Source organism: Tachysurus fulvidraco, chromosome 14 (genome assembly GCF_022655615.1).
Source record: "Tachysurus fulvidraco isolate hzauxx_2018 chromosome 14, HZAU_PFXX_2.0, whole genome shotgun sequence".
NCBI classification, from domain to species: domain Eukaryota; kingdom Metazoa; phylum Chordata; class Actinopteri; order Siluriformes; family Bagridae; genus Tachysurus; species Tachysurus fulvidraco.
The window spans coordinates 12,550,408-12,576,868 of record NC_062531.1 but is presented as its reverse complement, the minus strand read 5'-3'; the positions used below and the strand labels follow the sequence as shown (position 1 = coordinate 12,576,868).

The following is a 26,461-nucleotide window of genomic DNA, read 5'->3' as shown; positions in this document are numbered from 1 at the left end:
ATCTTGCAATATGTAAATTAATCAGGGCTTGTGTCAAACAGGAAATTGTTTTCATAAAACATTTATTTCAATTGTTTCATTCAAGACCATTAACAAAAGTATATAGGAGAACCGATGAGACTGCAGTAACCCACTGATCTCCAGAGGAAAAAAAAAAGTCTTAACAGTAATATTTTGATTTTCAGTAAGGAGCACAGCAAATAGTCTCTACATTAAATCCCGATTTTAGAGTTTCTGAATGAAACCTTTTGTATTGTTTCCCCTTTTTATCTCACAGGTTAAGTAGACGTAGGTTGTTTTTTTGGTGTTTTGTATTTTTATTTGATTTTTTTTATTTTAAACCTCCCACTAACTTAATAGCACACATTACATATAGTATACTTTATCCACAGGTCTTAGGGATGCAAATAAGTATTAAATCTAACCACCCTAAGATACTTATTTTTTTTGGCAATTGTCCAGGAAAAGAGTATACCTCTATTGTGTGGTTGGGATTGTTTTGTTTTATTTAGAGTCTTTAGGCACCTTAAACTTACTTTTATTTTCTTGTTAGAAGCATGTTAAATTGAATGTTTAAAAATAAAAAGCAAAAAAAGCAAAAAAGGTGTGCGCAATGGGGGAAAAAAAGGAAAACAATATAAAAGGACTGCAAAATATGAGAAGCTATTAGGAATTCTGCACCTGAAAGCAAAAGATAACACAGGGCAGGAAGGAGGGTGCAGAAGCGCAAAAAAAAAAAAAGAACTCAATTAGAAGGAAGGGTCATTTACACAAATGATAATGAGCACATCTTAAGCAGTGATCTTTCAGAGCAGAGTGGTTTTAAAAGATGAGCTGAAAAACATAGCGGGTGAAGAAAGGGTAAAGGTACATGAGCGCAATGTTTGTCAAACACTTGATTTGGAAGATGTTGAACAAGGTGGGTTGGTGGGTCGGGTGCAGAATTCCATACAATTTCATTTTGTATTGAAACGGAAACCTCAGCCATCATCAGTTGCAAGTTCCATTTTCCTCAAACACTGCAACACACTCCACTTACATTTCCTTAAAAAATACTTGAGATAACTCACACAGAATGCACACATACACACACAACCAAAAGAATAGTTGTTGTTGACAAATGCGCAAAAACCACACTAATATGCAAGGTCAGAGATGATCAATTCTTTCGGAAAGGAATTTGGGAATGGGTGAGGGGGGTGAGGTGTGTGTGGCTTCATGGGTCTTATTGATGTTTATAACAGTGCAAATCCCTCCCTGTCTTTTAGTCTTGATTGCTTCTTTTCTCGGAGGCGTTGTCAATGTGGAGAGGGAGGAGCAGCAAACAGTAGATCAGTCAATCACACCGGCCTGGCGAGGTTTCCTCTCCACATTAAAGCCCTGGAGGAGTGAAGTACGCTAAATATTAGTTCTCTGACAAAAACATTCAGACAAAATACCACCCTGGAGTACGGCAACATCCCATAATAAAACAGAACACTACTTCAACATATTACTTGCATCGGAACATTTAAGTGTTAAACAAAATCCATACAAACAAATGTATAGTTTTTTTTAATTACATGTACAAACAACACAGATTGAAGGGAACACTTAAATCACACATTGGATCTTGACGAATAAATTATTCATTCATTCATTTTCTACCGCTTTTTTTGCTTAAAGGTGAAGACCCAACTTTATGTATGTTCTGTAAGATTCCCTTATGTCAAACATATTTTATTAGATTTTCCTGGACCTAACACAAGCAGAATGCTCTTTTATCAAGTTACTTCACTTAAGGACATATTTAATGACATTATGCCTGAAAAGGTTTGGGATTTTTTTTACATATAAAATGTATATGACGACTTTGTTTATATTTGTTTTGATTGTATTTATGATGTGTTTTTGTAATTGAATTTTTGCCATGAAAATAGCTTTGATTGCTGACATGGCATTAAAGGCAGGGTCTCCGATTTTTGAGAAATGCATATTCATAGATTCGAGTTTCCCGAGTCAATAACTCCTGAGCTAAACGCTGTTACTACACAAATAACACCTCTTCTATCGTAGTAATGTAGAGAGGCAGCTAGTAGGTCTAAGTTTATTACTTACATTCTTCCACTTGAGTAAACTTTAAATGAACAATCACTACTTACCTTATAGCCTACTGCATGCAACATGGCTACAATGGTGTGACTATACATGTTAAATTTAAACATTTAAATTGTATTGGTTTGTTAAATATATGATACACAAAGCAATTTGCAGGTGGAAACAAATGACAAATTTGAGAGGACCATAATGTGAAAGTTAGATAGTTGAGGTGCCAAAGACTGTTCAATCTTTTATTTATTCCTTTCCCACAATACTTTTGCTACATTAAATAGCTAATGCATTTAGAGGACGGGGTCCCCTGTACCAAGATGGCGGCTCAATTGACGCATTAGTTCCAATGTACTGCCGTATACAAGGCGACATCTAGTGTATATATCTATGATTACCACATCTTCTTCAATGGTGTCGCTCTGCTTTAAGCTACAAAAGCCATACTAATTAAATACTTTAAACACTTCTAGAAATGAAAAGCCTGAAAATCAGCAGTTAATGCACTTCTACATAGAGAACAGAAACTAAGAGTTAAAATAAGGCATTAACCTTTGAATTATCAGGGCCCCGAGGTTGTCGAATGATCACCAGACGCGGGGCGCTGGCATCGTCCAGGGTGATGCTCTTCAGGCGGTTCACCAGCCGATCAGGCCGAGGAGTTGCCACTGCTTTAGGACCCTCACTACGATACACATACACATTTGTAAGCTTTCTTAAGAGTAGAGAAGAATAAAAATGAAAAGCAGCAAAAAAATAAAGCAACAACACTAGAATAGCATGGCCACGGATTTAAAGGGATTTGCAAACTGGAGTAAAAGGAACTCCTCTTGACTTACAGTTCATTGACCTTGATGGCAGAAAACCTTCATAACCTTGACAACAACATGTCGATTGATGTTTCAGCTATTTGACATGGTCACCAATAGAGGCAATGGAATGGGGATTTATCGGTATTTTCCAAATATAGCAAAGCTGAACCTCACCAATTTAAATCACTACAGAGTCTAACAAAAACTATAGCCTTCTTACTATGGCTGATATATTAGTGCTGGATATAGATTGTGTTTTTTTCTACTACCACCTACATCAAATCAAGTGAAAAGTCACAATTTTATTAGAAATGTGATTTAATGGAAGTGATGTACCAAACAAAAAAAAATAAGTTAATAAAATAATCATCATAATGCATAGAAAATCTGCATTTTAGCATTCACCTGCATTAAAGGTCATACTCCTCAGAGCCAGCACAACATTCAGATAAAACTATTGCCATCCATCATCATTATCTGACCTGACTCTGCGGACATTGCAGGCACTGCACTTCCCTGTGCGCTGGTTCAGGATAACTGAGAACTCCACCTCATCTCCAGTCTGGAGCTCCAAGCCATCCTGCACCTCCTTCATGTGGAAGAACAGCTTCTTACTCTCGCCTACCTCATATGTGATGAAACCAAACTAAGAGGGGGGAAGAAATCAAACCAGACAGTTAGACATCAGGTCTATGACATGGCAGCTAGCAAAATATACAAACATTACGTCTTTGGTCCCATATGTGGTACCTCTTATTTAAGGAGTTAAAATACCATTTAGGCAAAGAAAATTATAACTAAGGGAGTCGAGGTCTACTGCACCCCCATGTTTTCAGAGATAGCGTCTTAATTCTCGAGAAAATATGGTTTAAAGGAATCAAAATCTCTTAAAACTTCTTTGCCAAAGTCTGGGGTATCTTTCTCCAACATTTACATGACAGTGGAATTTCAAGATTTTTACATACATGTGCAATATTAGGATATTTATGTTGATTACTATCCACCTTTTTGTGACCTATTTTCTTTCTCCTTTGTACTTTATTTAAGCATTTATGTCTACTATTCTCTACTTTACTGGTTTTATAACAGTAACAAGGAAAAAAAAATTAATGGGAAAAAAATCCATACAGAAAAGAGAAAGACGTTCTAAATTGCAATTAACTTAGTGTCTACTTGTATTTGTATCTGCTGACAACAGAAACAAAATAATGTGATTTTGTAAGATACAAAATAAATTCATTTTCAAACATGACCAGAACAAGAACTTTAGAGGGTGGGTCATCGTTTCCCCAGGTGTGATAATGGCCATGAATATTGATGTGACACACTCTCACATATAGCAACTCTCAAAAAGTGTCATACAAATGTCACTCAATGTTAATAAATGCATTGTTGTGTGAATGAATGAACAGGATGGTTTTGTGTAACAAAGACTACATAAAAGGTCTACATAATCTAAAGCACTGAAAATATTCTCAAATATGTTTTACATGTCTCAACATCTTAAAAACATTTAGCTAGAGGTAACTAAAATATTATTCATGTCAAAACATCTTTAAATGTCTTTAAATAAAGACATCAAACCTCTAAGAGTTAAATCACCTGCATAATTAACACTGAACATGTTATACACCGTTACCTGGTCTTTAACACATTCCACCAGAGCCCTACGTTGTGGAACGACGTTGCATGCCATCCTTTGTCCTGTCTGAGGCATGGTACACAGCTGAAACTTCACCATCTCGCCTTTCTGCAGGCAATCTCGTTTATTGGTCATGCTAACGATTCCGAATGGGTAATTCTGACTTTTACTGGAGCCTAGCAAGATCAGAGCAGATCACACACAAGCGGATTAGGACAACAAAATCCTGATTGGGAACACTGTCTTAACACTTCAAAGCCTCACACACACTTATCCATATTTGCAGCTTTGAATCATTTGTAAAAGTGAAAGAATTCAGATCTCTCTCTTTTAATTGGGCACCAAGTTTTTGAACATGTCAGTGTTTAGGGTAATGCAACCAGTCCATAGAACTATAACTGTTTGATTCGGGTCTATAACTGTTTGGTTTGGCTCAGCCAGCAAATCAGAATTAAGAAGACTGCAACGGACTGTTAGGACAGCAGAAAGGATCATTGGTGTAAACCTGCCCGACCTTCAGGACTTGTATAAATCTAGGCTGAATCGCCAAATGGCTGATATGTCTCAGTGTAGGCTACAAGTAGAAAAACATCATTTTGATTCAAAATCAATTTTGACTAAGTGCATTCATTAAGTCTGTAAACTGCCTGGACACCTGCTGCTCAAATTGTCAGTGATGCACCTCTTCTGCCACAAACCAGAAACATCTGTGCACATGTACGTGTGGCAGCAAAAAGCAAGACAGAACAAGCAGGCAGTGATCATTCATAGTGGAGTTGATTGCAGTGATTACTTTTCTCTTTGTAAATGCATAATTCTTGGATAAAATGCTACTTTTTTCTTTTAGTCACCATAAAATAGCTGTCTGAGGCAATGAGCTTTAAAAAAAGAAAATGATTCTTGATGTGATCGTTAGTCTATTGCTGACATTTTGAGTTAATATCTGATTTAAAAACTAGTATTTCAGTACACTATGTCAAAAACAGATTCATATAATTGCAAACTGTATCCGTTTTGAAATTAATGAGGAATTAATCTCTCTCACTTGGTAACATCTCAGAACTGTCTGAAATGCATTATTTTAGTTTACTAACATAGATGCTTATGAGAATCCCTGCATGATTTTGAACTGGGAGATATCTGAATGAAAGCCTGGCTCCTTACCTTCTTCTGTTACCTCAATAAGTCCTTGGTATTCAGTCTGAGAGGGATCCACACTACGCAGGGGCCGGACCACCTTTCCCGAGAGCACAGTACTGCCAATATCCTCACCCAGTCCGTTCACTTAACACACACACGAGTTTTACCATTATACTTAAAACCAACAGCTATTAACAGAGCTGAAGGGTCATATATAATCATGTTAATTTAATTATAGCAAGATAAAGAAACAATCCATACCATGTGGGACTCTGGTGACCTTCTCAGCACTGACTTTATTTCCTTTGCCCTTAGACAGAGTGTATTCCACCGTATCTCCCAGGTCCAGGTTGTCCATGCTACTACACATCTCACTACATGACAGATATGGAGAGTGAACAACCAAAATGAACAAGCCTCTGATAGCTGAAAGAGCCATTAAATAAAAGCAGTTGTAGAAGGAATTTTACACTAGGAATTCTGTGTTAGCTCCCTGGTTGGAACCTGCAGTACCTGAAGTGAAAAAAGATCTCTTGGTCATGATTGGCAGTTTCGATAAAGCCAAAGTTGTCCTTGAGTGTCGCTATGTAGCCCAGGAGCCTCTTGGTGTTAGTGGTGCGGTTTAAAATCTTGATGGAGACAGCGCTCTGCTGGCCCGTACGCTTTACTTCACTGACTGCAAACTCCACCTAAAGAACATCACACAACTCATGAGCTCATTTAATGAAGACATCTTAAAACTGGGTTTCTTTGAAAAAGACAGGGTTAAGTTACAGGGTTTCACGAAGTTTGTTCCGAAACAGATAAATTAGTAACATGAAAAACTGTCATGCGCACTGGAAAACAAACCACGGTACAGAACCTAATACGACGCCTCAATCTGCATTTGTTCAGGATGTAAAGCAACCTGTGGGTTATAGCTGATGACATACATTTACACAACACAGGCAACATGCGCGGAAGAAAAATGGTCTGCTAAAATTCCAGATGAACATGTAATTCACCAAGAACACAAGGCTTTGCATCTTTTGTATGCTGGAAAGAACTGCACTACAAAACAGTACACATCATATGGCTTCCCTTCATCTTGAAATGCATTGTAGTAATTATACAATTTAAAAAATGGCAGATTTGGTATGAAATCATGGCCAAAACAATATTATGTTAAATAGTGTTGAGCAAGCAATTCAGTACTTAAATGTGTTAAGCAAAAAAAAAAAAATCATCCATCATGAAACATTTCCATAAGGGGGGAGGGGAATAAATAAATCCAATCCACCAAACAAATCTTGGCACAGTGTAACCATCACTCTATCCCTTAAATACTGTTCTGCTCATTCTGGCAAAGAGTTTTCCATTTCAAGCCAGAGGGAGATTCTTTGAGATCATTTGAGCACAGCAGTATTTCAAGGCCCACCAACACATCTTTTGGCAAGTTGTGCATCAAAAAATGATGTACACATACTTGGGGCCAAAACAGCTCTACTGGCTGGAGAAATAAAACACAGGCTCTTAGCTGTGTTGCTACACCAACCTGGGACACACTGTGTGGTGGAAAATCTACATAAGGGTTGTTCAAACTGTGCTTGAAGGCCCTCGACTTTATTCAAGTAACCCCAAACAGTGGGTTTAACCACTTTCTGGCAAATTCTTGGCAGTGCTTGCAGTTATATTTTGCCATGCAATCAGTGCTAGCATGTTGACCGTTAAGCCTTTGGTGCCTCCAACAAATCAAAAGCTTGCTAACCTTGAAGTGTATGTTATCATTAATGTTCTGTGTAGGGCAAAAGGAAATGTTTTAAAAGCGTTGCGACAATGACACTCAGTGTACAAATTCAGTTAACCTCTTATTTCTAATAATTTTAAATTCTACAGATCTTTCTTGGTCTTCACAAAATGGCAGCAATTCGTATTTAAACAATCAAAGTTTAAAAAACAGACTGCACTGAAAAACAAATGGGACTAGGTCTAATACCCCTTTTCCACCAAAAAGAACCGGGTGCTGTTTCAAAGTTGGTTCCACTGGCGAACCTTCTAAGAACCGGTTTGCCTTTCCATCGGTTAGATAGCCATCACAGAGCCGAGTCTGACGTCACTGTATACGTGTCACGTTTCTCAGCAATATTAGCGCAGCAAACACAAACATCAACAATGGCGGATGTTGCTTTACTGTTAATGCTTATGGATTTGTAAACCAACATGTACGTGCAGCTCCATGTAAATTTTATTAACGGAGGTTGCAATCAAGAAAGTACATAACATTATTTTATCATTAACACAGAAAAAAAAAGTTAGAAGCCTTAGCATGTAGCTACCTACTATCATGTGTGCTGATAATGTATCATACTGCGGTAAAGTATGTAATGTATTAAACAGTATACTTAAGGTACATTATCAAATGCGCTAACAGTAGCCCCGCCCACAGCGCCTAACGCAAGCAGTTCTTAAGTCTAAACCAGCAAAGTTTTGGTGCTACATAAGAACCACTTTTCCTGGTTCAGAGCCGGTGCTTTGGCGGTCAAAAAAGAAAGAACTGGTTCTAAATTAGGCTCTGGCTCCGAATCAGCACTCAAACTGCCTCGGTGGAAAAGGGGCATCAAATACCTCAAGATCCAAATGTTATTATAGTAACTAGTCCATTACCTTGTCTCCAAGCTGAGGGAGGATGCCACCCTCTAGGTCTTTGATATAATAGGGTACGGTCAGCTTTACTCCACAGTCTTCATACACAATCACACCTTCCTCACCTTCCTACACACACAAAGATCACAGGACTAAATCACTTTAGACAGAAATTAATTGCATGCCGGAAGACATTTAATCTAGAACTTTGGGGTCGGGTGGGGGAGAGAACCAGATGCCCGTCTTTTGTCAGATGCAGTTTTAAAACACAAATGATGATTTAATAAACAAACACATTTACAAATTATACACTACAGAGACAGTAATCATCAAGTCTTAACAATGTTCCATGTTCACTCTTAATACAAAGGTAAATAAGCACTAATTAGCCTATTTAATAGGGGTGCAATTAAATGTATGGCTCGGCTGACAATAATCACAGCATAAAAACTAGGCTTCTAAAGTAAAACTCCACATAAAACACAAAGAAAAATAAGCATTTACACTTAAACCCACCCACTTCCTAGCACGCTCCTTATTGTAAATTAGGAGAGGCAATGGGGAGGAGTTTAAAATAAGTTACAACAACTCTCCTTAGCAAGTTACACTTAGCATACTAGCTGTTAAAGGCAGGGTCTCCGATTTTTGAGAAATGCTTCAGAAAACTGAGTCGGGCAGAATAATAAAAAAAAAAAAATCAAAATTCAAAACAAATGTGTACCCAATGAGAAGAAAGGTGCAGGGCTTGTCAATATGCGGCGAAGAGAGTGTTCAGTGTGCACCTGTGACATTAGCAGAAAGTGGTTTTAGCATTGGCATGGTGGATAAAAGCAAAAAGAAAGCAAAGAAAGGCTTACGATAAGGCAAGAAGTAGGACGTGTTAATATAGGATCAGCTTTCCAGCACTGGAGAGAACTGAAGGAGCAGAAAGTTGGCGCATATTCACAGATTGGAGTTTCCCCAGAGTAAATAACTCCTGAGCTAAACGCTGTTACTACACAAATAACCCCTCTTTTCTATCGTAGTAATGTAGAGAGGCAGCTACAACTGTGTTTTGTGTAGAAACAGCGTTTAGCTCAGGAGTTATTGACTCGGGAAATTCAACTTTACTTAAAACTCCGAGGCGCTTTTTTCCTTCTCGATAGGTGAGGAACGGTTTTGCTTTGTTTCACAGAACTAATATATGCCGTCCTTTGCATGATTATGCTTGTGTGTCATTTTTGCTTGTTTGTTTATCTGCAATAGTTTTGTTCTTCCCTTCAGCTATGATAAAGACATTTCTTTCCAATATTTGCCTGGGTTGCATATGTATGTGTGGGCGGAGCTATCAATACAGGGGTGGGACCCATTAGGGTTAGGGCTTGTGTTTGTTTTGGTGATTTCAAAAGTCAACACTAGCTTTCAAAAATCGGAGACCCTGCCTTTAATTCAACAGCATCACCACAGAGATAAGTGAAATCAAATATGTCAAGGTGCACCAAAAAAAGTCTCCCTTTTACAATGCCCTCCAGTTTTTGAGAATTAGATGTAGTGAACATCTTTGCGGAGCCCTGTTAACCTCAAATACCAGCCATATGGTTAGCCATATTTAGTTGTTACATTTTAATGGACATCTTGTGTTTCATTGTGCTGCTAAGAGTTTAAACCAACAAAAAAACAAAATGCCATTTTGTGTTCAATTGTACATTATAATGCTGATTGTACACAAAATGCCATTTTGTGTTCAATTGTACATTATAATGCTGATTGTTTTAATGAAGACACATTCAGGCAACACTTTTTTGCTGTATTGAAACGAGACAACTATATCATATTTAATCTGATACACCCCTAATGTTTAGTGCTAATCAGGTTTTGCTTTTCACACACACAAGTGTCTTTAGCCTTTGGCATTTCCATTATGCGTCGAGTAAGATCATTCTTGATCCATAAATGAGCAAAATCTTATATAACGCATGTGGTCATTAGTAGTGCGTAGATGGGTGCATTTGTATGAAAGGTGAGAAGTTGACAACCATGGCATGGAGTCAGTGGCATGTTAGTCAGTTCTGTGTCATTATTTGGAGGACACAGTTTAGAAGCATGCCAATGTTTGATTTTAAAAACAACAAAAGCTCAAGTCAACTAACCTTCTCAACTTTAGCCTTGAAAAATGGAAAGAATGAATAGATGGTAATTTTCAATAAGCCACTATGTTTATATTAAAATATAATTACACTATAAATGTAGTTCACCACAAGGGGCAAATACTGGCACTTTAGTCTGCCTCCACCAAAAAATCCAAAGACATCGGGGGGGGGGGGGGGGGGGGACACAACTTTGATAGAATGACATGTAAATGTACAGTGCTATGCACATCGATGCAGTTTTGTGAACTAGGCAAGAGTGTCGCTTAAATGGGAAATGTCTGCATGTTATCTGAAGCTGGTTGCATGCATGCAGAAAGAAACCTACCTTCTCTTTTTTCTAATGAAGAGCAGGATTGAAAAGGAGAATGGAAAATGGGGGAAAAAAAAGATTAGAAAGGGGATAAAAATACAACTAAATTAATAGGCTTAAAAAAGTTCCCATAACTGTCTGAAAGAAAATTTGCATGAAAGTTAAAAAGCAGGAATAAAACACACACACACACACACACAGAGCCAAAGCAGAAGAAAAGGCAAAGAATAAAGAAAGTTCAAAGGACATCAAATTGTGTAATAAAAATGTGTAGTCAAATAGTTAAATATTTTAGGAAATTCCCTCACCTTTTCTTTACCCTTGTTAGGGCTGGCATTAGTCTTGCCATTGGAGGCAGCTGTGGCCTCCTTCTCCACAACACCTAGGAAGTGCTGTTCAGACTGTGTGTGGAAAGACACTGTGCCCTTGGGCAGCTTCTTGATCCGCACTGCGTGGTTCCTCTGTGCTGACAGCATGTCCTAATGAAAGAGTCACCACCATGTTAGAACATGCAGAGTGTAGAGCTGGACAAACTCAATTATTCAACACAGGTGTATACTAGGTATTGCCCAACTTAATTTTTACGATGTAAAGGGGTGAAGTCGAACATTTGTCACAGCAGTTGTATTTGGCATAGTTTAAAAAGACACAGCTGAGTACATACATATTTTTTTTAAATATTTTAGTAGTGCAGTGAAATGCTAATAAACAGCACCGTACAATAACACAAGTCACAGCTGCAGTGGTGCCAGATCAGTGAGTGGCATAACACTTGACAGTTTTATTGCAGCTAACGAACATTCTACAGGGAAAACCTCACATGAAAGCTTAAGGTTTTGCTCATATCAACAAACATTTTCTACTCCCCTGGTGTACGTGTTGCAAATGAAGCAGAAATCAGCTATTGAACCAATATTCTGGGTGAATACACAAATAGAAGTCCTTAAAAGACAACATGTGCATATATAAATAAATTATTTTCAGGAGTTATAGATATCTCTCTATCCCCTGAAAATAATGAAAATATCCTCATGACTTACAGGAACAACAGTAAACTCCACTTCGTCTGAAATGTGCAGTGGGCTTTCCTCTAAAACCTCACTAAAGTGGAAGAACATTCGAGCATCACGGTCCACACACTTAATAAAGCCAAACCCATCACGCATTGCAGCGATCACACCCTACAGACAAAATGGAATTGTAAGAATGATAAGTTAGGTTTCCAAAATGTTTGAATGAAATGCTGCTTTTTGAAGATTTCTAAACTACAGTTTCTCACCATTTCACGAGACTCCTTAGTAAAATGGAAGGTGTCAGGTAGTATATCTATGTTTGTAGCTCGCTCAAGCTTGTCTCTGCGGTCTGTTGAAATGTTGAACTGGACATGGTCTCCTTCCAGAAGTGTCACTTTGGACTTGGTGTCTTTCTCCCCAAACAGGAGCTCCTTTTGATTGAAATTAATCCTTGCACAAATTCGTCCAGGTAACGGGTCATTCTGTAACATACAAAGTGTCTGTCAAAGTTACCCAGTAAAGGGCAGAATGTTTGCTGCCACTTAAAGCACCTGAGAATGTTCTATGATGAATAACAGAAATAGGAGAGAATGCATATATACCTGATTCTTGGTGGGAACTTTAGGGATAACCTTCATGACCGTGCCCTCAAACTGTTCCATGCTGATATCTTCAAATATAACTGTCCCTGGGGGGAGAAGACGAACATCCGTAGCAACCTCTTTCCCCTAAAAGGAAGTGAGGAGGAGTTCAGAGCAATACTCAGAGCAAGGCTCTTCAGATGTTCCAAATGGTCTGGTCCTAGAGGCAGAAAACTAATTGAGTGTCATTTCTGAGAAAACGTACATTTCGGTCCTTGATCGAGAACTCCACATCATCTCCAGCCTGCAGTGCCTCCAGGTCACCTTTGAACTCACTGTAGTGAAAGAAAATCTCTTTCACCACGTCCGCTCGCTCGATAAATCCAAATGCATCCTGGGGCGGGGGTGGGACATGTTTAATGAGAATAAATCTCAAATAAACAGACTCTACAAAAGCATCTTTAAGACCTTTCCATGTTTAATATCAAAATGTATAGTTGACTGGGGACAGAAACAAGACTCTTGTAGAATCACAAGTATTTCAGACAAATGAGCATGAACAAAGCTTTTTACACTTACCTTAGTGGCACACACCACACCCTGGCACCTCATTGGTTTCTTCTTGACCAGCATGATGTTATGAGCACTGACTGCTCCAGTGCTTTTTTTTTAAAACAAAAAAAAAGAAAAAGAAAAAAAAAAGAAGAGGAAGAAGAAAAAAAAATACTTAATTCCCCAGATACCAGGAACCACATACTCCTACAAAACCAAAATATACTGTTACATTACTGTTCCTGTTTTTGTAACAGGAGAAGACTTACTGCTTGTTCGTCTCCATGTAGAAGCTGACTTTATCGCCTGTTTCCAGTTGTTGGTTACCCTCCACATCATCGGGGGTGTAAGTGAGATAGAACACCTCCTGTAAATAAATGAAAAAAATCCCCACCATCAATGGAGAGAAGACTCCTAGATAATAATCATTGTGTTATAAATTTAGACACTACACTGACGGAAAAAGCAAACTCTGATCCGATCTCCCGTTGGCCGTCACTTTGACATTCAATATTTGTATAATAAAGTTTTGTTTTTCCTTTAGTGTCTAAAATTGTCTAGGCCTTCACTGGCACATCCTTCTATTTTTGCTACATCTTAGCTAGCAGCAAGTTTAGAGCATTAATGGCTAGTCAACCAGAGTTTTCTCCATTTTTTTTACACTAATTTATTGATTGCATGACAGAGTAACAAAAAATATAGTAATGTAGTTAACTGTCAATATAGATGATGGTTGCCAAGACACAATAAGAAGCCAAGGCAGGCTTCTAAAAAGATTTATAGTTTACATCAAGCTGAAGCATAAAACAACTGTACATCATACCCCATTTCTCTCATAGCAGACACTGCCAGTGGGAACCTGGCCAGGAGCAGACCTTCCATCCAGGTGGTTGGGGATGGCAGAAACAACCTGAAAATCCCAACCCCCATTTAGAGAAAGGATTTGTGAAACATGTACAACCAATAACACAATCTCTAGCATGATTTTTATTTGAATAATTAAATGAAATATGCAAGTGGATACATAAACATTACTGACAAGGTTTCAATTGGCTCAGAACATAGACACCACACAAATGACATATTCAAGCCCATTGTGAACCCACAAACACAAAGGCAAATTGAGACCTTTAACTCCAATTATTCAGTGGAATACATATTATATAGGCTATTTACTTATAATGTTTGTTTGCAAACACTGCCTTACAAGCGAGTTCAAAATGAGCCAGATAAATAAAAAAAAGGAGAGACACTGATGACACATGGACAAAAAAAGAGAAAATGTGTTCCTTAACTGGATGTATATAACCATGCAGCATAGTAAATGAAGAGGCGTGCAAGTCTGGTCCCACCTGCCCAGAGATTCGTTCTTCGGGCAGGACTTCGGCCTTGATCTTTACCAGCTTCACGGCAATTGGTTTGCCTGTGCGTTTGTCAGAGGACACCTCAAACTCCACATCATCTGAAAGACATGACATAATGGCAAAAAATAAATAAATAAATACTTAATACTATTGTGTCAAAGGCCCTGCATTGTGATATTTACTTCATCTAATATCAGAAATCACAGAGCCACATACACACCTTTTTCACTACACTTTGGAGAGCACTGGCATGATTTCAGTGTTACACAAAATATCACCAGTTGTTTTAACGCAATGTTTTTATGCACCTAGCCAACAGAGCTCTTGAGCTGTACATTTATTGAAATGGGTCATAATTGATAAAACATGTATATACACAATTTGTGCTTTTGCTGCTGCAGCACATAACTCTCTTACCTCCAATTTTGAGCTCTTGCAGGTTGCCATTGTACTGGGAGCAGTGGAAAAACAGGCGAGCCTGTCTCTCTGAGCACTGGATAAAGCCATAGGAGCTCAGCAGCTTCTCCACCATACCAGTCTCCCTTAGACCCACTCCAGTACCATTGGCAAAGCCATTGCTATGCAGTAGGCTTGGGTCGAAACTCATCTGTGAGAGAATAGAAAAGGAATAAGTGCTTAAAATTCATAATAATTTAGATCAAATTAACAATGTAAACTCACAGGATTTCTTGTAAACACAAGTGAAAAATGATGCAGGAATGAGATGAAGTCTCCCCAACCCAATGCATGTTTGGCATGCGAGTTAGGCTGGTGTCTAAATGCCCATGTAGAGCAAATGTTAAATGCAAATTCTGTTGTCACTAATGTAGAAAGCATATGCAGTGAGGAGGTACATAATCAGAGCATCAAAAACACAAAGGTTCCAGTGGTGTCTACCTAAGGATCAAACATTGATATATAATCCTTCTGCTAATCCTGAATACTGGAGGAGGGACTGATTTAGGGAGGAGGGGAAAAAACCCACACACCACTACAAATCAGCCTCTATAAACTCTCTCAACATGACATAATACAGCAAAGCAGTAACTGAAACCATTAATTAACTTGCATGTGAATCTTTTTGGATTTTTACTAGTTTAACAAAGTCACCACAAAAATCACACAAGTAGAAATTAGTAATCAAAACAAACCAATTCAGCTTGCAACACTCAGTTTGAACGGTGAACTACGACTACAGTTAATGCTCAATCGCAACCAATCTCAGGGCATGCAGTTAGCAAGAAACAATTTCACATCAGTTAGGCTGGTGGGGCAAAACTCCAACATGCCCACTTACAGATCTCTGGTACAAAGGTGTCCGCATTTTCTTTTTGCCACCTGCTGCACGTGAAGTGTGGCAAGAGACCGAGGCAGAGCGAGGGATAGATTGGCTGAAGGTGGAGGGGAGAGAGGCAGCGGCAGTAGGGGCAGCTGATTCAGTGTACACCCTCTCCACCTTTACTGGGGCACTCATGGCTGAAGGGCACTAACACATGGGGTCGAAAAGTGTCAAATAATACCGCTACCAAAAAGATTTTCTGCTAGCAAAAACATTACAATATGTTTCACAGAAAACCTGCTACAATGAGATTTTAAGCCAACTCACAGAAGAAAAGTGGCTCTTACGCAGATACTAGGGGTCACCACAGCAAGTTTCCACCTAGCTCAGCTATCCTCAGCATCCTCTACTCTCGAACCAAATAACTTCATGTCCTCTTTTAATTAGCACAAATATATCTAGAACCTGTTAAAGCCATGCCAAACACAGGGGATGTCTGAAGCACCAGTGATAACTACTTTACCATTGTGGGGGTGGGGGGTTCTTCCAAAGATGGCAAAAAATAGTGCCATAAAAACATGTTGAATTGATTCACCTGAAACGCACAAACCTGAATGTGGGTGAATGTTATTGCCAGAACTTGTTTTTGTTTTTGAATTTGTAAATTCATTTGTAATCTATTATGCATGTAGTGGTTAAAGACTAAGGGCTGGGAAACAGAAATAAGACCATACAGGCAATCAGAATTCTCATACTAGCTATTATGTTCCAGAAGAAAAAACAAAAACAGTGCAACTGAGAAAAATGCATTAGTTAGATGAGGAGGCCAATGAGGTGCTAATACTCGACGTTGCAATGGTAAATGGTTGATCACAAAACTGCACAGACTGACCAGCCTCGACTATTGGGTCAAACCATCAAAGCATTGTAGCTTGCAGAATGTCCAACGTTAAAATAAAAAATGTCCTGGTCAGTAAAACTTGTGCTGAGATTCACTTGTGTGAGGTACTGCACTACATAGTGAGCCCTTGCTGTAGTACATTTTGTAGGCTACTGTCTATATTGTATTTTGGGCAGAAGCCTAATAAAACCAGTCATGGATGAACCCTTCTAGCTGGAAAAAACTTAATTTTTTCACTGATATGAACTGTTATACCCATTAAGCCCTTGAAGATAAAGTAGGTTTGTTAGTCAGGAAAGAGGGGGGAAAGTGTCTGGGAACACATAACTACACACAAGTCTGCTCCATTTTTAACTCTGTTTGATCCAGACGCTCAATTTAATATTTGTGAATAATCTTGAAGCTGTCTGATAGCAATATTATGCTAATGTTTTGCTGCACAGCATCAGTCTCTATAGATATACAGTACACATACTAAACGTACTAAAACCATACACATGATCTTGTGTGCGTGTAAATAGTTCATGAAGTGTGCACAATTTGCCTCATTTCAGTTTAATTGTGCTGCAGTTGAGTCCTTAGTTTCCATTATGGAGCAGTACTATGCCCACCATAATTATTGACACCCTTCATGAAATGAGCAAAAACTCAAAATTGACAAATAATTACCCATAAAGGTTTGAACCCTTTGTGGGGATGTTGAAACGTCATGTTGTGCAACAAGGAGTGGACCATCACAGGAAAAGCTGATGTAAATGTGTTTCACGCTTACACCAATCAAATAAACAAACAAACAAACATAAATAAAATGTGCAACACACACAGATATGCCACACAAAATGTGGGTGAGTAAGTGTTTGTGATCATAGCGAGGTATTTGGTTTCAAAAACAAACAATGCCAATTCATCCTTGGCTGGAACCTTAGGCAGGCAGCAACTGTTCACTCTCTGGTTCTTTTATCCAGCACAAGTAGGAGATTTAGCTCATGAACACAGAAGAGTGTGGATGAGAGGTGCTTTCTTTTCAGTTACACTGCCATGTGATGCAGCATTGTTGAAATCACATGTTATCATTCACCATTCATGGCTGCTGGTGATAGGAAACCGCAGGCTAGTAACAGTTCGAATGCGTGTGTAAATAAAATTACACAAAGTCTCTATTTTTGTTCTTAACAGCACTTACAGCATGCATTAATTTAATTTTAATCCATGTTGAATTATATTCTTTTTTAATTTGAATGTTTGCTCATTTCATGAAGGGTAACAAATCTGGATTTATAATTTACTGCCATTTCTCCTTTTTTCTTTTCCTTGTTTTTTTTTATTTATATTTATTTATTTTAAATGAGTTTCCTTCAAATAGGTTCATTTAAAACTTTTTTTTTAAATAAATGAGGTAATTTAAAAAAAATAATAAAAATAAAAAACCAAAACACAGGCACAATCAGAATCACAAAGCTTTCTTGCCCACCTGATTACTAAAAACCCAGCAATATACATCTAAGGAAGACCATGTCCCTGGCCTTGCCTGCCACCTCTCGGACCATCTGTGAGCCGAAGCTAGTCTCTGAGCCTGGAGGCAGGGTAATGGGGTTATGGGAAGGTTAAAGTGGACAGAGCGGAGAAAATTGAAAGTAGGGTGTGGATGGAAAGACGAGCTGAAGAGGAAGAGAGGGAAGGCGGTGGGGTAGGAAGGATGGTGGGGTGAAAGGCAGACGGACGGCACTTACGGATCTGCCATACGGAGACAGGCTGAGGCCGACAGTAGAGGTGCTGCTCAGCTCAGCACTAACAAATGCAGCAGGAGGCGACGCAGGCAAGGTAAACTCTACAAAGCCTTTCCAGGGACTGCCCATTATTCTCCCATACAACCCTGGTCAAATTTACCACACCTGAATTAGCCTTTCTGCATTTTATTTGCAGATTTTTTTCTTTAATGATGACTTTCAGCAAATGTGAAAGAAGGCATGGTATTGTGACTAAACAAAAACCTAGTTCACTGAGAAAGATTTAAAGTGATGCAAAGATGGGCAAGAGGAGACTTGCTTCCGAGATCAGACTAAATTCATGTTTAGTGTTATGTGAACCCAATAATGCTCCATTTTTATAATCTAATGAGTTTTGCAGAGCTTTAATTTCAGAAAACTGGAACGTTATGAAACAGAAGGTTATCAACCGTACCTGGTATTGGTATATTTGAGCTCATAACCTTTTTTTTTTTTTTTTATTAACCCAATCTAGATTGTGCAAAAAAAAAATTTGCATGTGTTAACTACAGAGTTAACAGTCGTTGACCAATAATGTACAAATCCAGGTGCAAATGAGCCAAATATGTACAATGAATCAATATGGTATTAAATTTGCATGCCCATATATTCACTTAAAGGTTAGACACGTAGTTTATGAAAGCACAAAACAATAGAAGTATTATATTGTGTAGTGTTCAGCCTGAAAGAATGATCACTGCACAGTTGTCCTGTCTTACTGAAACACTTAAGTACTGACTGCTTATCTAACATACCACTGCAGAATGTAATAGCGGACAAAGGAAAATATACATTCACAAAGCAATCTGCTGATCACGGTCCACAAGTAATGTGTCCCACTAAATAAATTCTCAAGTTATTGTTTGTCCAAAAGTGAACAAACTAATACAGGTATAAAAGATGAGAACAGAGGTACTCACCTTGCTTAGATGGCTTGATACGGGTGTTTTGACGTCACACTTAACAGTGAACCAAAGATGGAATCTGTTCTTAAGCACACACACGGTTTTGTTTTCCTCAGATGCCTGGAACACGTTTAAATAAAAAACAAACAAAAAAAAAAGCAGCTTCCAAAAATAATTATATAAAAAAGGGACAAAAGAAATAAAGAAACAAGGCAAAGGCAGGTGTGAGAACACTGGTTGGGACAAGATGAACAGCACGAAATAACAGAAAGAGAAAGAAAGTTAAACTAGCAGACAGCAGCCCACTCCGCACCCCAATGGAGTGGAAGTGCGGGGAGGATAAGGAGGGCTTGGAGCAGCGTTGGGACGTGTGCTTTGTCAAAGCTGTTGAGTAGGCACAAACTTCTTGTCTCAGATCACAAATCGTCTTTGCCGTTAGCGATGATGGTCGGTTGCGTCAGGCGATTTTCTTTTTTTTCTTATTTCTTTGGTTGCTTCGTTTGGTCTGTGTGAAGTTCGGTCGAGAATTTTCTTCAAAACAGGTGCGTCATTGGGTCGTTTTCCGGCGTGTTCTTTGTTTTGTTTTTCCTTGATATGTTTCTTCCGATTGATCTGAACTTGAAGTAGGAGTTTCAGATGGTACAAAAGTCAGTTCTTTTTCACTTCATACTGTATAGAAAGAAAGAAAAGGAGAATTAAACAGTCATTTAAAACACAAGTAGCCGAATTAAAATAAGACAAATCTATTCTATTACACAGGGGAAATATTTAACCTTGGGAGAAATATGAGAAATGTGGCTTTTTAAAAAAAAAAAAAAAAAACAAACAAAAAAAAACAAACACACACACACACACACCATTTAACACTAACACTAATTGAACCAAGACCAAATTTATGTATCGATGTGTTTTTGCTGCAAAAAGGCACATCTGCTGACGTGTGATCTTGTCAAGGGTAAAGCTATTTTTACTTGATTGATTAAGAACACGTGGATGATGGACTTAAAATAATGCTACCCAAAACATTTCAACGGTCAATGTCACAAGTTTACTGAATGTATAGCTTCTATACTTGTTTTACGTATACTCAACTTTTGTATACTCAGTTACATTAGATACCACTTTTTAGTCTAATCAATCAAGACTAATGCAACAAACATTTTGCTTGCCTAGTGTGCTAACTAATGAATTGGTCATCCACCTTTGTGCACATCTGATGATTACTTTCCTGACATGATACACACATCTGAGACTCATGTATGACTGCAACTCCAAGTTCTTTGCTCACAAGCTCATAGACCTAAAATACAGCTTCCTCAGCTGCCAGTGTGCACATGTGGCGGAAGCAGCTGACTGAACTTCACTCAGTCCAGTGCATCAACAAGTCTCGGCACATCGAGATGCTCATGTATTTATGGACCGCCAACGCAATCTCAAGCTTGCTTAATACAAATGGACAACAACTATCTTGTTCACGTTACACGGTTTCATGGACTGTTGAGTCATTCCTGCTCTTTACTGGCACATTGTCCAAGAGGAACTCTGATATCTCAAATAATTATAAATGAAGCTTTCATTATACTGAGCGTTCAGGCCAAACCATCTGATTTTATATATGCTAAAACCTAGCTACACTTAGGTTAGAGTTCACCACAGAACTACCATAGATAACAGGTTGCAAAATGGTCTGGGTTTCTGCCTGATTAAAAGGACAGCCCAAAAAAAAGTAAACTTATAAATATCAGTTATCTTCTTTAACTTGTGTATATTCTGCAGCATTCAAACAACCACTATTTAGCCACGGTTTCTTGCCTGTTATAACCAACAAGCCTAGATGTAAAAGCTTGCATTACTCACAATTGCTGAACCTTAAGTGCACTTACAGAAGGCAAGAATCTCAGAATCACTTAGAGAGAATTTAACAGTGGAGAGGGAAAAAAAAAAAAGAAAAAAAAAAAAAAAGTTACTCCAGGTTAGGCCATGAGCAAGCTAGCTCAATTTAGTCACGTGTGTAATGTATTTACCTACACTACAGTAAAGAGTACATTCAGTGTTAGAGATATATCCTAATGAATCCATGCTGATTGATCTAAAACAATTAAAGTATTTCAAGTAACAGCAGAGACGTGCAATTTTCTGCACCCTCCTGACCTCCCTTGCACAAATTCAGTGTTGAGAAGGTTTCATTGTCCCAGTCTGTGGTCAGAAATAGCAAGTTCCAACCTGTAGTCAAGCACAGTATTAGCTCCATCGCTGCTCAAAGTGACTTACTTACTCACAGCTATTCATTTTTCATAGAAGGCCATTCACACAGCTACCGAGCAGATAAAGTAAAGGTCAGTTTATGCTTCATGTAAACTGTCTTTGAGAGGCATTCAAAATTATTCTGTTTTTAAATTTCTACAACTATCAGGATTTTAGATGTCCATCGAATGAAAATCTGATGAGCAATAAACTCTTTAAATAAAGTCAAAGTCTTTGCAATAAAGTCTTTGTAGGTACTTTGATGCACTCACAGAAGGCAAAAGTGCTTTGTTGGTACTATTTACTGTTCACTGTCCAAGAAAAACTAGACAGAAGGTGATTCTTTGCCAGCATGATTCAAAGCTTTTGAATTTTACTTAGAAATTAAGTGAAGCCTGTACAAGCATGCATATGGGCCGTCTCCAGCTTAACCTAGATTATTATATAAAACTGAAGACATTATTAATAATAATAATAATAAATAATAATAATAATAATAATAATAATAATAATAATAATAATAAATTAAAAAACTTGCCATTAACTGAACATTGCTTCAATGACAGCAGTGAAGAAAGACTATCAAAACAATATTTCTAAGAGAAATGCAGTGCATGTGTCCAAACAAAAACAGTCCAGTCTGCAGACCCATTTGATCAAAAACCACCTGGACAAAATGTGAACATATCCGCTATAAATCCCTGACCCTTACTTTTCTAAACTGATCTTTATTATAGTATCACTTACAGCAGGTGTTCATGTTCTCATATTTCATTAGAGTAAACCAATACAAATTTAATTCATGTGTAATTTGAGATGTCCTCAGCCTGATACCTGGATCCGTATCGGCAATAAATAAAAATACATACGTAAGGATTGGATAACGGGAAATATTTTCAATCTGATAAATACCAGAGAATTGCTTGTAGTGCAACATGCTAAGGCAGGTTAAGTAGCTCAGACAAAAACAATAGCCACATGCTCAAGCAAACATTTGGGAGGTTATCAAAGCTAGGTGGGAACATGACCTTAAAGAAAATACTTCTTGTTACTGAGATTTATTTTTTTGATCAAGTTTATCATGTATATTTGCAATGCCGTTGTTTGCAGTGCAGTTGTACTGATGCAATGCAGTTGTACTGATGCTCATAGTGTCAATATCGGAAAAGAAAGTGACTGTGTACTTTACCAAGTACTGCCAGTTTATTCAAATAATATACTTCTTGTCCACTAAGGAGAGTATCAGAAACAATGTACTGTTAGTGGGGCTTGTGGACTGGTTTGGAAAATGCTGCCCAACTCGCTAAAAACCTCTGTAACTGTATCTGTAGCCCTGCCTGAAAGCGTGAGGCAATAGCGATCGGTCCTTTATACTATTTAAGAGGTTCACAACCTTTCAACACTCAGAACCACAAAAACAGCTGAGCACCAATATCCCTTTGTTCAGCTCAACGTCATCCCGGTGTTGATATAAAGCAGCCGTGTTCCGCTTTTTGCCTGGGATGGGCAATGTTCCAAAAAAACGTTCTATGATATGTATGATACAGAATATGCATCAGAAAATACAATTTAGCAAACCACAAGTGTTGCACTTAATGTAAAATCTAAAGAACTGTTAGTTGCCTACAAAAACTACATTCCAACACTAAAAATCTACGTAGAAATGTTTGACGATTTCAACAATCAGCTAATTCCGTTTATTATATAAAAGTACTGAATTATCACAATATCTCCATCATCCCATTTCTTATCCAGCTCATCATTACACTAAACTCATTTCAATCATGTAGCATGAACATGAAGCAGAAAATCATTAGACCAAATTCTGTGCCTTTGCTATAGAATGAATCACTAATTTAAAAAATAAATAAATACATTAATTAATTAACAATAATAAGTGACTAAGAGACACAAGCAAGCAATACAGAACAACACATTTGCTATATGTACAGAGCAAAATTCCCAGGAAATAAGATTCTAATGTGTTTTTAGAACTGTACAGCATGTGCTCTAAAGCTGTGACCAGCGTGTCCAAAAGCAGTGCATTCCAGCAGTGGCTCACTATATACCAGTGCTACATTCAGCCTGGCCTTACTTATAGTGCCACTAAAACAGTTTTAGACACCACTAGCTCTTTCTAGAGACCTGTTTAATGCTCACTCCTGTGTTTCACAAACATTTATCAAGGACCAGGCCTTTTCTCTGATGAAGAGAGATGAGAAACCTACCACAGATATTAAAGTTCTCCAGAAAGTACAAAGAAAACCTAAGATAAAAGATATTAATCCAAAGCAAGCAAACAAGCCCAAGGATTGTCAGTATTTTGGAGCAATAGCTAAACAGTTGCACAAACATCCATTATGCCTGCCATGTCTGAAGTAAAGCAGACTGGTTTATTTTAAATAAAAATAAATTCAGGACATTTAGCCAGCTAAGTTGAAGCTAACCAGCTTCAGACATATTAGAAATCATGTGTGGACATTTGTGTGATACCTGCACAGAGTTATAACATCAGGTCAGATGCAACAGCCTTAATGTACAGGAGCTGTATGCCAAAACTGCCTTTGCGTGTTTTCTGCGTTGTCATATTGACCATCAGTACTTCAGGCATTGCCATCAAATATTTCCATAACTACAGAAAGACGACTTCAAAATCAATTAAAATTCAGCTAGTTAGTTTAGGCTTATCTTCTATCTTCATATCCATCAGCGACTCACAGGTACACTTTCATACCATGAACATTACACAAGTGATCAAACAATTTGCTGCAAAATTTACTTTACACTGTTTGTAGAAACCACCAAACATTAACCATTACAGAAAGTGTGATACACCTGGAAGGGACATGTTCATGTTGAAGAACATTTAGCTTCCTGCGCAGCTTTGAAAACATGTTAGGAAATCTTGTTAGGGGAAGTAGGGATTAATTCTTCACTTTATTTGTGGTCATCATTCATAATGTCTGACCTGCCTACAATGCAGCACATTAGGATGATCATCGCTGAATAAGAAAAGAAAGAAAACGATAGAAAGAAAGAGATGTGCTCTTATTCATGTAACAGGTTCACAAGCTGGGATTCCTTCTATCTAATGAGTAAATACAAATAATAACAGTAAAATATTCTAGTAAATCAGCCACACCTCACTAGTAACGTCAAATTCAAGCACTACAGCAAATAAAATAGCTTTGACAAGCCTTCTTCGTCCTTTAAGGTTTATTAATATCATTTCACATCGCTGCTAAGCCAATGATCTCGTTGTAAACCCTGACAGTGACTATTTCTTGTTCACAACATTTAATCTTTAACATTTACCCGCTGATCATTTGCTAAGTTTGTTCAACAGACCCAGAAAAATAGGGATTAAAAGGTACAATAGATGCCGGTTTTGGGCGATTAACTCTGTTCGACACGATGATGTAAATACGCAATTAGCTAAAAAGCTAACTGTGTAACTCGCGCAAACACAACGGTTCACTGCGAGAGCTACACAATGCAGCCGAGCTACTGCGTGTACAAAAAAAACCTACACGTGACACTTGTGTGCGTCTCGTATAAATAATAAATCTTTTTGTTTGTTTGTTTCAACGGAAATGTTGGACGACGGACAAAGAAAACTACTAACGTCACACCGGCTAATACGTTCACGCGCACTTATAGCACTAAGCTAACTCGGCTAGCTATTGATAAGCGGCTAAATAAAACGACTTAGCATAAGTCGACAGTTAGCGAGCCACGTTGGTACAACAAATTGGAGCCATTGGAGACTAACAACGCGTCGTCAATGAAGCAAAACAAACCCGTTTGTGAATCTGAAACCTTTAGACGTCACTGACAACAAAAACTACAACTAGCGGAAGGTTTTCACGCCCGTTGTTTATTAAACTATCAAGCTAACACGCCACAGGGAGCTACAGCGAGTCATATGGTACAGACCGCTGCCCCCACCCCAGGCCTTCAGTCTCGGGCTAAATCAATACATACACCCGAAACACAGCAGCGAACCATTCTGAACTAGCATGCAGTCAATGCTTTGTCTTTTACTTTCACGTTCCCGTGCGTACATTTTGCCCCTAAACCTATCATACATGAGAAAAACTCACCCCAACAGCTTTCAGCACTGTCACCAGCGCCGCCATAAGCAGCACGGCACATTACGTAGTGAGGAAGAGTGGAGACTACCGCGATATTTCACCCTCGCGTGCGAGATTTAATGAGATTCTGCTGGACTGGTGTGCAGTCTGCTCATACTGGACACATGGACTCAGAAATAACCAGATAGTAAAATTCTCAGCTATATTATATTATATATATAAAGGCTGCGTGCATGTATATTTTAACAACACATTTTGGGGCTGTTTGTTTGTTCAAATGTCATGTAATGGTGTAAACAGTAATTGACCCCAGATCACCCAGCTTTATTTAAACACCAGGAAGCTAAAAGGTTTAAACATTAAACACGCACGAACCAAAGATAATGAATCTCTAACTACAAATAATGTTGAACACTTACATATACATCATGAAGGAACAGGATTATTTTGAGATCAGATGCAGTGCTCTGCTCATCTGAGAACCTTTCAGATGTCATGTTTTCATGGTTCATGTTCTAATACCACAAACTCATTTCTTGCGTCCCCACTTGGTGAATAAAGCGGATTCTGATTCTGATTCTAAACCATTGGGTTCTATTAGAAAAAATATCTTTACAAAAATCTAAGCTATATTCAAAGAAGACACCATTGGATAGCAAATAAATGGTTAGGTGAACACCCATCGGGAACCCGTTAAAATCACTTAACTGTTAAGATGTATGCAAACACATCTAACTAATATTTTTCAGTAATAAACAAAACAAGTCAAACAATTCCATCAACTCAGCTGTCGAGTCGGTTCTGTGCTCTTCTATAACTGATTGGTTTGGCTCAGCCAGCAAAATCAGATTTAAGAAGCTGCAACAGACTGTTAGGACAGCAGAAAGGATCATTGGTGTAAACCTGCATAACCTTCAGGACAAATCTAGAGTTAAGAAGTGGGCAGGTAATATCATTACAGACCCCGCTCACTCCGGCCACAACCTGTTTGCACTTCTCCTTTCAGGAAGACGCTAAAG

General features: G+C 38.2%; 1 protein-coding gene across 8 annotated transcripts; it reads right to left on the bottom strand.

Annotated features, from left to right (window-relative positions):
* Positions 1-45: 45 nt before the first annotated feature.
* On the bottom strand, positions 46-25,985 carry csde1 (cold shock domain containing E1, RNA-binding). Of its 8 annotated transcripts, none has more exons than XM_047800387.1 (22): positions 25,862-25,985; positions 19,120-19,773; positions 15,551-15,739; positions 14,671-14,860; positions 14,185-14,351; positions 13,713-13,799; positions 13,159-13,256; positions 12,917-12,998; positions 12,603-12,731; positions 12,359-12,484; positions 12,023-12,238; positions 11,784-11,924; positions 11,052-11,222; positions 10,759-10,770; positions 8,326-8,433; positions 6,196-6,371; positions 5,944-6,056; positions 5,707-5,826; positions 4,540-4,718; positions 3,383-3,546; positions 2,641-2,773; positions 46-1,380 (listed from the first exon to the last, which is right to left on the bottom strand). In XM_047800387.1, the coding sequence occupies exons 3-22, from the start codon at positions 15,725-15,727 to the stop codon at positions 1,333-1,335; spliced, it is 2,637 nt and encodes an 878-aa protein (XP_047656343.1). In that variant the 5' UTR covers positions 15,728-15,739; positions 19,120-19,773; positions 25,862-25,985; the 3' UTR covers positions 46-1,332. The 8 variants fall into 8 exon arrangements, with proteins under 8 accessions (XP_047656343.1, XP_047656345.1, XP_047656342.1 ...); XM_047800389.1 differs by lacking the exons at positions 15,551-15,739; positions 25,862-25,985 and adding exons at positions 18,164-18,306; positions 25,452-25,606; XM_047800386.1 differs by lacking the exon at positions 25,862-25,985 and adding an exon at positions 25,452-25,606.
* Positions 25,986-26,461: the final 476 nt, after the last annotated feature.

Excerpts from the sequence above, each read along its gene's own strand:
- csde1 (XM_047800387.1), bottom strand. The coding sequence starts at position 15,727 with ATGAGTGCCCCAGTAAAGGTGGAGAGGGTGTACACTGAATCAGCTGCC. Across the intron at positions 14,352-14,670 it reads GCAAGAGCTCAAAATTGGAG|ATGATGTGGAGTTTGAGGTG; the intron begins GTAAGAGAGTTA and ends CATGTCTTTCAG. Across the intron at positions 13,257-13,712 it reads TCTGCTATGAGAGAAATGGG|GAGGTGTTCTATCTCACTTA; the intron begins GTATGATGTACA and ends ATTTATTTACAG.